The following is a 13,854-nucleotide window of genomic DNA, read 5'->3' as shown; positions in this document are numbered from 1 at the left end:
AATGTTGTAGTATCCTATAAGTACATATATGGTATTAATTGCTGCACAAATAATTTGAACGACTTTATTTATAGATTAATTAATCTTTAGCAGTGTGATAAACTAACAGAAATATCATAATTTGAAATAATTATTTCCCAAAATATTCTTAGCTTATATTATTGATTAATACATTATATTAATTAGCACATTAGATTCGATCAGTGACTAATACGATTATTTTTGAAAGATTAAAAATAGATGAATCAATCTATCAATGAACAAATATACTTGTACGTCACGTAAAAAAAAATTACCTTTTACTCGTTCAAATTCGTTGCGATTAATACTCTTTAACGTGATAAATATTGATTTCGATTCGGATCGAATAGAGAACTCTTATAAAGTAACTTAAGTCGGGAAGTAGTTAATCAAAAGTATCGAGGAAGTAATTAATTGAAAGTTTCATAGTTAAACGATGACCACATTCGTTGGCGGAACAATTTCTTTTTTTTTTCTCGAACGAACTTTTGTAAGTATATATAATGTAACAGTACGACATTCAAGATAGAATTTCGCTTGTATTCTCATAAGAAAAATCTCGATGATGAAAAGATTCCTACCCTGGATAGATCATAATGCACCACATTTTCGATGTGCCACGTGTTATCTGAATCAGTGTCAATAGAAGAAACGCGGGATTGTAATTAAAATACACATGTGTGGAATGCATGTGGATCGTTGCATCGGCGTTTACGTGAAAGAGAAGCGGGGAGATAGAATATTAGAAAGGAGGGATCGAAGTAGAAGAAGAGGAAACGCGTGGGGAAGGGCGACTGCATTGTGACAACGATTACATTCAGATAAATTTCTCGGGCTTTCTCGACTTCACATCCGACCTATCGGTTCGTTAGTGGCTTTACCGATAGTGCGCGTTCTTTTTACGGTGATTGGTATCAGAAAAAGTTCCCTGTGAAAAACATGATTTGACGAAGAAAGGGTAGCATGCGGCGGGACCACGTGAAGCAGCAATGGAGAACACTGCGACTGCCTCGCAATATCCACTCCGTTTTTTGGGCATTTTGTCTTCTCGTAGCATTAGGACTGTATCCGGTGCTAGCCGATATTATCTTGCAAGACATGGGTAAATGTGCTACAATTCTTTTTAAGTCGCAATTTGACCACCTTAACAATCGGTTTAACTTTGTGTCCTGACGAATACTTATACGATTTAGAACAGTAAAACCACAGGCCAAAATGAATACGCTATTTCAAAGCATATTTTATGATCGTATGTCTGCATTTCGTAATTTCTAATAATATCTATATCGAACAAACCTGAATGAGCATGTATATCTAAAAAGAAATAATTCTTTAAAATATAAGATTCCAGTTATATAGGTTAAATCATCACCGTGTGATATTACAATACATAAGTACACAAGTTGAAATAATCATTCTGTGAACTATGTAATAGCAAGTCCATTTACTAGTGAATGTCTTTTTAAGTGATCTCTATTGCATTAATTGAGCCCACTGTTCGTAGCATGCAAAACTGTGTGTTCCACTCTAGAAAAGAGGACTTGTTAATGAAACTGGTTTAAACGCGATGAGTTACGTCTTTCGAGATCAGGGGTTATTGGGTTTCTAGGGGTTATTGGGTTGTTCATCGTGCCGTCATCGTACGATTATGCTTATTTCCTTGTAAAATCATAAGTTTCGGCTAAAACAGGTTCATTACTAGTTAAGAAATTACATATGCTATACATATGCTATCGCTATATTTATCTATGAAATGTATCTACGTGAAATTTTATTGCGATGCAAGTATGTTTTCGACGATATTCTGATCGTTGAAAACTTTAACATTGAAGAAATTGTACGTAAATTTTATTTATAGAAACATTTTCAAAATATCTTTTTTATGAAAACATGCCTAGAATTGTGTATGCAAGAACTTTGTTAAATAAGAAATTCTAGAAAAATCATACTTTTGACGTTATTCAGGCGTACGTTAGTAATCATTTAAAGTGAACGTAAATCACGGTATTTCACAATTTCAGAAAAGAATATCGTAGACCTGATGGATGGTACAGGAATACACCAAGAGCCCGTTGGAGTGATCGTAACCGAAAATCGATGCCACAGAAATGATACAACAGCATATGACATTACGGAAAGCGCGCTATTGACGATCAATACGAACACTTTGTTTCCGACTGGTATACCGCGTGATTTTTCCATTTTAGTCGTCGCCAAGCCAAAAATCGGTTAGTACTCTCTTTAATTGATGTACATTTATCCTGATCCTACTTTTATCATAGATCATAGATTATAATCACATAGATAAGATAATAACCGATACAATTTAACGATCAAAAAATTAGGATCCTCGGTTGCCACGTTGTTTGCGATCTACAGCGACAGTGGTGAGGAACAGTTGGTTCTATCATTGGGCAATGATGTCACTCTTTACTACAGTACAACTCCGGATGATGAGGATAAACCAATTTCGTTTGGTATTGATATATCCGATGGAAAATGGCACCGTCTAGGAATCAGCATCAAAGGCGATACTGTCACGCTAATTCTCGATTGTACTCAACAAATTTCCAAAGAATTAAGTAGAAATCTTGACGAAACGATTAGCGTCAGCGGCATCATAATTATCGGCCAACAGATCGTCGATGGTAACATGTATATGGTCAGTGAAGAATATTCAAACTAATCGTGTTTGAATATACGAGTTTAATTCTACACGAAATTTAAGACGGAATTCAGTTTAACGGTTTGTTCGTTTATTTCGAATCATTTATAGGGTGGTCTGGAAATGTTGAAGATTGCACCGATACCAGACGCAGCTTACGAAATTTGCACGATTTTCGCGCCAAATTGTAGAAGTCAATCGAGACAAAGTGGTCATTCGAATATGCGGAATTATGGTCCCGTCGTGCGTACAACCTCGTCTACTTATTACGAGGGTACAAATATTGGCGACAGTCAGACAGTCCCAAGTTCTAGTTATCCGGTTAAACCCTTCTCAACCGCTGGATCGTATTATGAAACAAGTTATGGTAGAACATCTGAAAGATCTGGACCAAATATTTCGTATAATGAGCAGGATGAAAATCTTGTAAAAGAAACGGAGGATGATTATGAGAACGGGAGTGAAGAAGGGAACGAGGATACCGAAGACAGCGACAACTATAAGTTACTTCATAGGCCAATGAATGTAACATATTCAGCGAGACCAACTGTGGAGACGTTCCTTCACAATCAAAGTGCCGTGAGTTAATCGTTATAATAATAGACGATAAAACGTATTTTTCATTTGCTTAAAACCACAACATATTGAACTTGAGAAAAATATTGAGTACAAGAATATAAATAATGCTTTTTCATTTATTAAATAAATGTTTATGTAGGTTTTCAACAACATCGATTCAGTCGAAGCAGATAGCTATCAAACGACAACGCCAGAAATTTCTAAAACTTCCGACAATTTATCTAGAGAAGTTCAAGGAGGTTTGAAATATTCGGAATCGTTGGAAGGATCATATTACAATCCAGCTTATTATAGTAGTAGGGGTTCGCCTGGGCCACGGGGATTTCCGGGGCCTCCAGGGGTGCCCGGGCCACCTGGTAAAAAAGGAGAACCAGGAAGAGATGGGTTAGCAGGTTTGCAAGGTACGGCTGGCCCACCGGGAAACGTGTTCATAATTCCAGCACTTAATCAGCAAGGAAACGAGAAAGGACCGGATACTCAAGCGGAGACTCTGAGACAAATGCTTTCACAGCATATGTTGGCTATGAGAGGTGCCGAAGGTCCTATGGGTCTTACAGGTATTGCTGGACCCGAAGGACCACCTGGACCTCAAGGTCAGAAGGGAGAACCTGGAGAAGTTGGCGAACCTGGACCTCGTGGCGAAAGAGGTCAGTTTTATAAATTCTTTTCTGTATACAGTCCTGAAGTTCCATCAATTTGTTAAGTTGGATATTTAAATGTTATAACAGGATAATTTGGACAAAACAAACATTGGAACATTTAATAAATTCATACAGGTATTCCTGGAAATACTGGCAGGGAGGGTAGACGAGGTCGACCTGGGAGAGACGGAGAAAGAGGTTTAAGTGGACCACCAGGAATGAAAGGAGAACAGGGTGTGCCTGGACTGCCTGGATTACCAGGAGATAAAGGCGAACGAGGATTTGTAGGTGCCACCGGTGAACAAGGTTTACCAGGTCACGAAGGAATGCAGGGTGACGATGGTCCTCCAGGTTTACCAGGCTTACCAGGTGAAATGGTGAATAACGAAAATATTATACAACGATATACTTGTATTCATATAGAAAAAGAAGATTGTACTTTTGAAATTACTTTAGGGACCCAGAGGATTCATAGGCCCACGAGGTTTTCCTGGATTACCAGGGAATCCAGGTATTCCTGGAAGCGAAGGTCCACCAGGAGCAAAAGGCAATACTGGTCCACCGGGCCCTCCGGGTGTGCCAGGTTCTCCGGGTCCAATTGGACCTGTAGGACCACCCGGACCTCAAGGTCTTTTGGGTCCAACTGGTTTAGTGGTAAATTACTTAGATACAATTTTTTAAAAAGTATTTGCTTTTTGTTAAATCTTCTACGAAGTTATTGCAACAATTTTATCAGGGACCACAAGGGAAGCCTGGAATTCCTGGTCTGTCGGGAGCAGATGGATCTCCTGGTCATCCGGGAAATCCAGGCGTTCCTGGAATGAAAGGTGAACAAGGGCCTCAAGGACCGCAAGGTCCAATAGGCTTCCCGGGAGTCCGTGGCATGAAAGGTGACGAAGGCAAACGTGGATCGCCTGGTGAACGCGGAGAAAAGGGAGAGAGAGGTCCAGAAGGAGAGAAAGGTGATATCGGTGCGAAGGGAGAACCTGGATTATCAGGTCCACAAGGAATTCCTGGATTGGAAGGTTTAGAAGGACCAAAGGGTTTCGAAGGGCCACGTGGTGAAACCGGTTTAGTCGGACTACCTGGTGAAAAAGGTAAAACTGGTCCTCCAGGTTTTGTTGGATATCCTGGAAATGTTGGTGAGAAAGGTGATAAAGGTCAGCCAGGAAGAGAAGGCCCTAGTGGAGATAAAGGAGAAAGGGTAAAAAGAGCATATCAAGTAAAATTTAATACAATGAGATTTATTATTTCGTTATTTTAGGGTAACAATGGCGCGTCAGGAGAACGTGGTGAACCAGGACCTAGGGTACGTAAGGAAATACGTAATAACATTAGCGATGATATTGTCACATATATCGATACATAAAAACATTAATAAAATATATTTTACAAAGGGATTTAGAGGTGCTCGTGGAAGAAGAGGTGCCGAAGGATTGCCAGGACCGAAAGGTGATACTGGACAGCCAGGCCCTCCGGGACTACAAGGAGAATCTGGTACGCCAGGAGTCGAGGGACCTCGTGGATTTGTGGGATCTCCTGGACAAGCTGGTCTCAATGGCAAAGATGGAATCCCTGGACCTTCTGGAGAACGTGGACCAGTGGGTGATTCTGGGCCGCCAGGTCCACCAGGTGCGCCTGGTGTTATCGGTCCGCAAGGTCCAGCTGGTGAACCTGGACAACCAGGAGAACCTGGAAGTCCAGGAACTCCAGGAGCTCCCGGAGATTCAGGTTCCCCAGGGGAGCAAGGCAAAGAAGGACCACAAGGGCCACCTGGTTTACAAGGAAAAGAAGGTTCACCAGGTCCTGGTGGTCTACCAGGATTTCCTGGTGAACGAGGAGCAAATGGTTTACCGGTTTGTATTTGTCTGCCTTTCTAATAATATAATAACTAAAGTTTCCAAGATAACGTGTTTTCATTAATTGAACCCTTCTCTATAAATCAGGGAATGCCAGGTGCAAAAGGAGAGATAGGACCACCTGGGCTTCAAGGTCCATCAGGCGATAAAGGTGCTCAAGGAGAATCTGGGAAAGATGGCGAATCTGGACCTCAAGGAAAGCAAGGACCTAAAGGACCACCTGGTCCAGCCGGATTGAAAGGCGACAGGGTAATAATAATATACAAGTATATAAATAAATTACTAAAATGATAATGAAGCGATACCGAAATTATGAATCATATTAAATAATACATATTCTCATCAGGGTGAGCCTGGACCAGTCGGTCCTACGGGGCGAGATGGTTTACCAGGGCAACGTGGTTTGCCAGGAGCTCCTGGTCCTGTTGGAGTGCCAGGAGAGGATGGAGACAAAGGAGATATTGGACCACCTGGTGAAAAGGGGTTTAAAGGATCTCAAGCGGAAACAGTAAGCGTAATGTAATTGTAATCATACGACAGCATAATAGTAAAATCTAAATTATAATTTACTTTTCACAGGGACCTCCAGGAGCACCTGGCGCACAAGGACTTCGAGGTGAACCTGGTGCTATCGGCTTACCAGGAGAAAAGGGACCACCTGGAGAAATTGGGAGGCAAGGACCAAAAGGCGAAGATGGTCCCGTTGGTGCGTCAGGTCCTCCTGGTCCAGTAGGACCACAAGGATTGCCTGGCCCATCAGGATTAAAAGGAGAAGTGGGGGATACTGGCATAGTTGGTCCTGTAGGACCGGCAGGAAATCCAGGTGAACAAGGTCCGAGGGGCCCTAAAGGGTCTGAAGGTTCACAAGGTCCTCCAGGAGTGGAAGGTCGTCAAGGAGCAAAAGGAGAATCTGGAGCGGTAGGACTTCCAGGTTTAATAGGTCCAGAAGGAAAACAAGTAAGGAATGATACTATAATTATTTCAATAAAAATTTATGAAAACAAATTTTTCGTTATTATAATTTAACGAAACGTGTATCGTAGGGCGAAAGAGGCCCTCCAGGACCAAAGGGAGAAGAAGGTAAGAGTGGACCTCCAGGACCGCCTGGAAGTCGTGGTATAAATGGTCCAGAAGGACCAAAAGGTAATGCAGGGCCACCTGGCTTTCCTGGACCTCCAGGAGAACCAGGTTTAGTCGGCCTAAAAGGGGAAGCTGGTAAGAATGGTGAAGATGGAAAACCAGGAGATCCTGGCGCACCAGGAGAGATTGGACCCCCAGGAAAGGAAGGATTACCTGGCCCTGCTGGAAAACAAGTATACAGTATTATAGTCTTGACAACGATTAATTTTAAAGACTTGTTTTGAACAAATAATAGTGTTGAATAAATAATGAAAATTAATTTATTATTTAGGGTTCCGAAGGTCCAGCGGGAGTGCAAGGTAGTCCAGGTTTACCTGGTGAAAAAGGAGACATGGGGCCGCCTGGGGCACAGGGACCTCCAGGTTCTACAGGATCTCAGGGTCTTCCAGGACCATCAGGTTTGCCAGGTGTAAGAGGATTGCCAGGACTTGCTGGAGAAAATGGTCCACCAGGAATGTCAGGAGCTGTTGGTGCTCCAGGAAAAGTTGGACCGGTTGGACCAAAAGGTCCAAAGGGTGACAGGGGTAAACGAGGTATCAAAGGGCATCGAGGTGAATTGGGACACGTTGGAGTCAAAGGAGAACAGGGTGAGAAGGGAGAACAAGGACCACGAGGTGCTCTAGGACTCGAAGGACCCAAGGGTAACCAAGGGCCACCAGGTTTATTGGGTTTCAAAGGAAACGATGGACCTCCAGGACTTCCAGGAATAGAAGGAGCAGTAGGACCCAAAGGTAATGCTGGAAACGATGGACCAAAAGGCGAACTCGGCCCTCCGGGACCTCCAGGTCCTCCTGGACCACCTGCAGAGCAACCTATGATTCCTCCGGAATTGTTATTCACGAGAGAACAAATTCTTCGAAAGAAACGCGATATTTCGACAAATACGTAAGACCTTTTAGGCCTTGTATGTTTGATTTTCATATCTGTAAATGTACTACTTTGACGATGATATTATTTGCAGCGCGGAAGACGAGAAAGAGAAAGATTCAGAAACGTTGGACAAGGATGATCAAATCGAAGAGGAACTTGGCCCAAAATTCTTGGACATGTATAGTTCTATATACGCCATGAGACAAGAATTGGATCGAATACGCAAACCGATTGGGAGCAGAGAAAATCCTGTAAGGACTTGCAAGGATTTATTTTACGGCCATCCTCATTTTCACGATGGTCAGTAATTCTATTTCCTTCGTTCGGAGGTTACTGATTTTGCCAGTTATTTGAGAACTTACGAAATAACGGTTATCAAAACAGGTTGGTACTGGATCGATCCAAATTTAGGAATGGCTGACGACTCTGTATATGTTTATTGTAATATGACGAATATGGGCGAAACTTGCGTATACCCTGATATTCACACGAGTCAAATGCCCAATATACCATGGAGGAAAGAAAATAATAAAACGGATTGGTACTCTAATTTGCGCGGAGGATTTAAAGTGAGTTTACATTCATCTAACGAAATACATGTCTATAAGAAACAATAAATCCTGTATGACATATTGAAATATAAAATATAAAAATCTCTTATCCATCGTATGTTATGTTATAGATTACATACGAAGCTATTGGGGTAGTGCAATTAAATTTTCTACGTTTATTGAGTCAAGAAGCTTATCAAAATTTCACTTATACCTGCATTAATAGCGTTGCTTGGTACAATGTTTTGAATTTTAATTATAATTCATCTTTACGACTGCTTGGTGCTAACGAGGATGAATTTTCATATACCGGTATCAAGCCACAGATCGTTACGGACAATTGTAAAATGCGTAAAAGCAAAGGAGATACAGTGTTCTTGGTTTACAGTAAAAAGCTTCAACAGTTACCATTGGTGGACTTTTACCCAGTCGATTATGGATTGCCGCATCAAGCGTTCGGTTTTACAGTTGGACCCATTTGTTTCAAATAAATCAAATTATCAAATCTCTATTGGCAAGACTGAAGTATAATTGTAAATTATTCGATAATTATTTTCTATCATTTTTTACACTGTAATATCAATCAGCAGATAATAATTTATTAATCATCTAAATTTCTCTTACTAAGACGTACAATAGTGAGGACTATTATATTTTTCCATGTACTTATGATATATCAATTATCATTATCTTTTCGGATTTAAACGTTCGAAAGAATAAAAAAGTGCCATTCAGAACTTAAGTAGAATGTAAAAGGTGCAATACAATGTATTAACACTGTTATTTATATATATGTATGTTATTAATATTGTAACCACTGCCATAAGTATGTGATCTACATTAATTCTGTGCGATATACGCCGAATTTTCACATGTTTATAAATAAAATGCAATAATACATAAAATTGCTTTCACTTTATAACGTTATTCCCGCTTTGAAATATAATTTTAATTGATTCTAAATACGTACAAATCTCAGTCGAATTTAATCCTTCATACTTATATACAATTTTTACCAGTCTTAAACTTTGGTCTTATTATTATCTAAATTGAGTGTTTTTTTCGTATTGCGCAATTAAATGTATTATTAGATATAATTAGTAAAATAATTTTTATGAATATAAATAGAAATAAAAATTGTCTTTTATGAATAATATGAAAAAAACTTCAAACATATTGGTTCCGTGGTGTAGCGGTTATCACGTCTGCTTTACACGCAGAAGGTCGCCGGTTCGATCCCGGTCGGAACCATTAATTTTTGCTATTTTTTTATACCAATTTCCATTCCCCCTTTTAATTGTTTATCTAATAATTTGATAAACGACTACAATGGATCATAAAACAAGTATCCATCTATCTTTTTAATACATATTTTCTTCTAAACCAGCACGACATAATAATATCAGAATTTGACTCTATCACTGACTACGAGGATGACATATAAAATAGTCAACAATGCGGAGATATAGACATCAAGAAAGACAGATTGATTGATAAGATTCATAGCGGCTCGACAACGGATAGAACGTGGTTAAAAATGACGTCCTTAAGTCACACGGTGTTTCCATTGAGTCCCCATGCATCATTTGCTCGGAACGAGTAAAGAGTGAATTAACTTGTCAGTCGAGGCTTACCACGAACAGAACTCCGTAGGAGTTGGCTGGATAGTTACGCGAACCATATCGATTCGCATCTGGGAAGGGCTGAAGAAAGTGAGAAGTGATTCAGGCCAGAAGGGATCGAAGGAATTCGCGAGAATGGCGCTATATGCGTGGGCGAACCGTGAGAAAGGGCAGGTGGTATCTTGTCGTAGTGGTCGGCGGTTCACACTTCCAGCTCGTTCTCTTCTCGCGACAAGAAAACCAAAGTGACGGTGCAGGGCCGCTTTTATCGCGACCTTCTTCGCGTCGTATCGGATTCAACTTCGAAGAATTCAGCTCGCTGCGCGTCGCAAATCAGTGATGGCACTTCTTCAAATACATACGTACCAACTTCTACTATTGAATATTTGGACCATCTGTGAAATATTTTAACGCATCTTGGCAGAGAGTGTATTCCCGATCGAGTAAGGCGAGCAGAGAAGTAGTTGCATAATTAATCGATCCATTAGAGGGAAAGATTCTGAAATATTTGTATTTTAATTCAACGAGTAAAAATGTCTGTTCATTCAAAGCATAAATAAGGTCGTCAATTGGTAATCGATGTTTACAGAAAAAATAAAGCACGTAAATACGTTTAATGAAACTCGTGGCGTGCAGAGGGTAACTACTACGAGGGTGGATGGAAGCCGAGTTCTTTTGAAACGTAGCCGTCCCTGTTCCAGAGCGCTCGTCCAAGAAATGGTATGAGGGATAAAAGGTTTCCTTGTTTAACAAAATATCGTCTCCGAACCATTAGCCCGACCGTTACCACTTCAACGCGATTTTCTGCTCCTGCCACGTCGAGGAGGTGCTTCAGAATCCTACGGATCCTTCGACCTATCAAGTGCAGACCGCTTACTTTGCCCCGACAGAATCGCATCGACGCGCGACGCGTTGAAAATTAAGTTCCCTTTTTCTTCCTTTTTTTTCTTTTTTGATTTCTCTGTTATAGCGATTATTCAATTTTATTGTATCCAACTCGGCAAAAATATTCGTTCGTTTAAGCAGAAAAATAATTCTTCTCTTTGAGATTATCAAGTTCAAATCAATGTTCTAAAAATAATCTTTGTCAGTTATTTATCAAATGGACTATCGAGCACGAAAGATAATATAATCTGTTAGAAGGTCGAAAAATGTGTTCACAGACTTGGAATACATCGTGAAGCTACGATATTTTAGCAATGAAATGCTTCATGAAGAATTAAAAACTTTTGACACTAGTAGCGAAACTTTATCTCCACTTGCTTTAATTTACAGCACAAATCGTTTCCAATTCTGTTCTCGATAATTCGGATGTTAATTTTTCTTGTTATTCGCGCGTACTGTTACTATCTTTGATATTTTAGAAATGTTCAGAGACATAAAGTAGCCCAATTATGCAAATTAACGATCAGTAGATATAGCTATATAATACATGCAGGAGAAATGACGATCATTGATTTTCAAGCAATAATAAATAAAATATTCAACGACGGCGATGGTTATTACGACCATCTCTCGTAACGCTGTTCGTACCGTGCGAAGCATACAGGTGTCTTTCACTAACGTTTCACCGCTGTCACTTTCCTGAAAACTGTATGAACCGGAGCTCTAGCTCGGAAATTTATTCACGGCTCATTGTTAGAACCATTTGTTAGAGTCTCCGTTCAAGCTAACTTAACGCGATTTTGAATTTCCATTCGTATGACGAGTATGAACTATTTGAATCTCAAGTAGTACAATTGGCAGCATCGTTAAAAATCAATAACGCGACAAAGAGAAAAATCTTCCCTCGTAAACTTTCGTAAATTTCAAGATCGCCTTTGAACATTTTGTCAACAAAAAATAAAGCCCGGACATCCTAACTGTTATAAGGCAGATTTTAAAAGTTCTGGCGTGAGAGTTAATCTAAAAAAGATAAAGATTCTGGTTAAGGATTGTAATATAGAATAACGAGAACTTGCTGTTGCAGCCCGTCAAATATATTTAAATTAAATAAATTAATAAATATAAATAATGTCGAGAGACGCTCGTACAAACGTATTCGCTAAGACAGTGTATAATTGCTCGCTGATAACTCGTAGATACTCGGTATATACTGATTCGCTCGCGATCGCGTCCCTTTATTTATTCTGGTCGGGGGAGAGTCGGAAAATTCAAATTCGTCTTTGTTGCACGTAGCGGCGAAATTGTTTTACCCGGAGCTTTTTTGTTATTACATCATGTAAGTCCTAACGATATTGATACTTCGAGGCAAAACAGCAACGCGATTTGATTTGTTCTGTAGCTCGTGTGCTCCTACAAAAGGATAACCATTTGAAACGATGAAAATTTTGTCGACTACCGGTAATCATTATCGATGACATGAATTTTATTTCGATTACGAACAGCTACTCGGTAACAAAAATAGAATTCGCGCCATGGAGAATGGTTACTGACGAGCAAGCAAAATTTCGCGCATTTATATCGATTCTTGATAAACAAAATTAAATGTCCGTCATTGGTAATAATGGTTCTTTAAGATTTATCGATAAGCGAAGTTTAAATAAAAAATTCATTTTCGCTCGATGAGTTTCTCCACAGCACGTCCAGGCAGTACCTGTGTTACTTTGTATCTCTGAAAGATAGCAAATGTCACACCCATCATGCCATTAAATATCCGGAAAGTTATGGAAAAGCGAGAAACGAGGTACATGGAAATATGTTCTTGAATCGCCGCGAACCATTTCATCCCCTCGTGCTCCACGATCGCATCCCCCGTCAGATACACCTTACTCGTGATACCAAGTCGTCGAAGAAGCCGGGGGTGGGAGGACAACGACAACGAGTCGAAGCTGATGGAGTTTCCTCGCGGCCACACGGGCCTCCGCCGATCCTCCGCTTCGAACAGACTTTGCGATTACGGGGGAAAACGCACGACGAGTTGACTTTCGCGCTCCGGCGGCGGAGCTTACCCTCCGTCAAGGGGTTGCGACCCTCCGTGCTCGTACAACCACCGTGAGCTTCGTACGGTACGCCCCGCCTGTCGACCAATCGTCTGCGACTCCTGGCTACCCCCGATCGCGCGATTTCTCGATTGGCCGTGTACCGACGCGAACCCGATCAAAGGCGACGCGTCCTGGCCAGCTCACCCACATCCGGCCACCCCTGTAGCCGCGAACAGAGGCCAGGAACCGCGAGCCATAGATCACGCGTATACGTCGCGCATCTACGGCGCCGTCAGTTATCGACGACGAAGAACCCGTCCGGTTCCATTTCACGCGCGTTTCGTTGGCTCCGGTCGCTTTGACTCCGCTCCGAACTCGCTGTTCGGTTTTGCGCTTCGAGCTCCGACCAGAACGCTCATCGGCTTCGCGAGCACCAAGAACCGTTGACAGGAAACGTGGACAAGCAAGAGGTTCGAGTGATTATTATTTGGCACGGTGGTTGGTAAACTGGTTCTCGTTGATTACTGGTTTCATAGGGATGATCGGTTCGAAGATCGAGCAATTAATTATTTTAGCCTGTTGCTTGGAAGCTTTGGTACGAGTCTACCGTGTGGTTTGGAAAGAAGTGTAGAAATTTCCGGTCGTATCGTAGTTTTCCAATCGAGTGAAAGAAAGAGTTTGGCGAGACGCATTCGTTTCTTAGTCGACATTTTATATGCATACGATTTTCTGTTCAATTCGCTTTCCTCTTTCGTTAAATGTTCGCTTTTTCGTTGGATATCTCGAGCGAGGAACGATCGTCGTATTAGTAATCTTATTTGTTTCCCTTAGCTTTAGTTCTTAACGTAGAACTGCAGTGACGGATTGATCGGACGTCATCGACGTTTCTTTTCTTTTTTTTTTTTCAAAATTGAATCGGTAAAAGTGCGCGATACATGTTACTAAATATTTATGGTAAAATCGAGGATCTAATAGCGCGGAA

The 13,854-nt window shown here is 40.9% G+C and overlaps 2 protein-coding genes and 1 non-coding gene across 3 annotated transcripts in view; 2 read left to right on the top strand and 1 right to left on the bottom strand.

Moving 5' to 3' along the window:
* LOC132907299 (chromobox protein homolog 1-like) overlaps positions 1-13,854 on the bottom strand; it is a 194,306-nt gene that overhangs the window by 9,509 nt on the left and 170,943 nt on the right. The gene's annotated exons all lie outside the window — the stretch shown is intronic.
* Positions 271-9,231, top strand: LOC132906432 (collagen alpha-1(III) chain-like). The gene is made up of 18 exons (XM_060958657.1): positions 271-1,123; positions 2,043-2,249; positions 2,367-2,683; positions 2,798-3,265; positions 3,405-3,912; positions 4,042-4,283; positions 4,363-4,560; positions 4,643-5,110; positions 5,171-5,215; positions 5,304-5,762; positions 5,853-6,014; positions 6,112-6,273; positions 6,345-6,722; positions 6,809-7,078; positions 7,177-7,790; positions 7,867-8,075; positions 8,160-8,344; positions 8,458-9,231. Exons 1-18 carry the CDS (start codon positions 985-987, stop codon positions 8,815-8,817), a joined length of 5,391 nt encoding a protein of 1,796 aa, XP_060814640.1. The 5' UTR covers positions 271-984; the 3' UTR covers positions 8,818-9,231.
* Trnav-uac (transfer RNA valine (anticodon UAC)) lies at positions 9,505-9,577 on the top strand. Its single transcript has one exon. It is a non-coding gene; the product is annotated as a tRNA-Val (tRNA).

Source organism: Bombus pascuorum, chromosome 1 (genome assembly GCF_905332965.1).
Source record: "Bombus pascuorum chromosome 1, iyBomPasc1.1, whole genome shotgun sequence".
Lineage (NCBI taxonomy): Eukaryota > Metazoa > Arthropoda > Insecta > Hymenoptera > Apidae > Bombus > Bombus pascuorum.
Note: the sequence above shows the minus strand (reverse complement) of the source record. Positions and strands in the feature narration are given on the sequence as shown.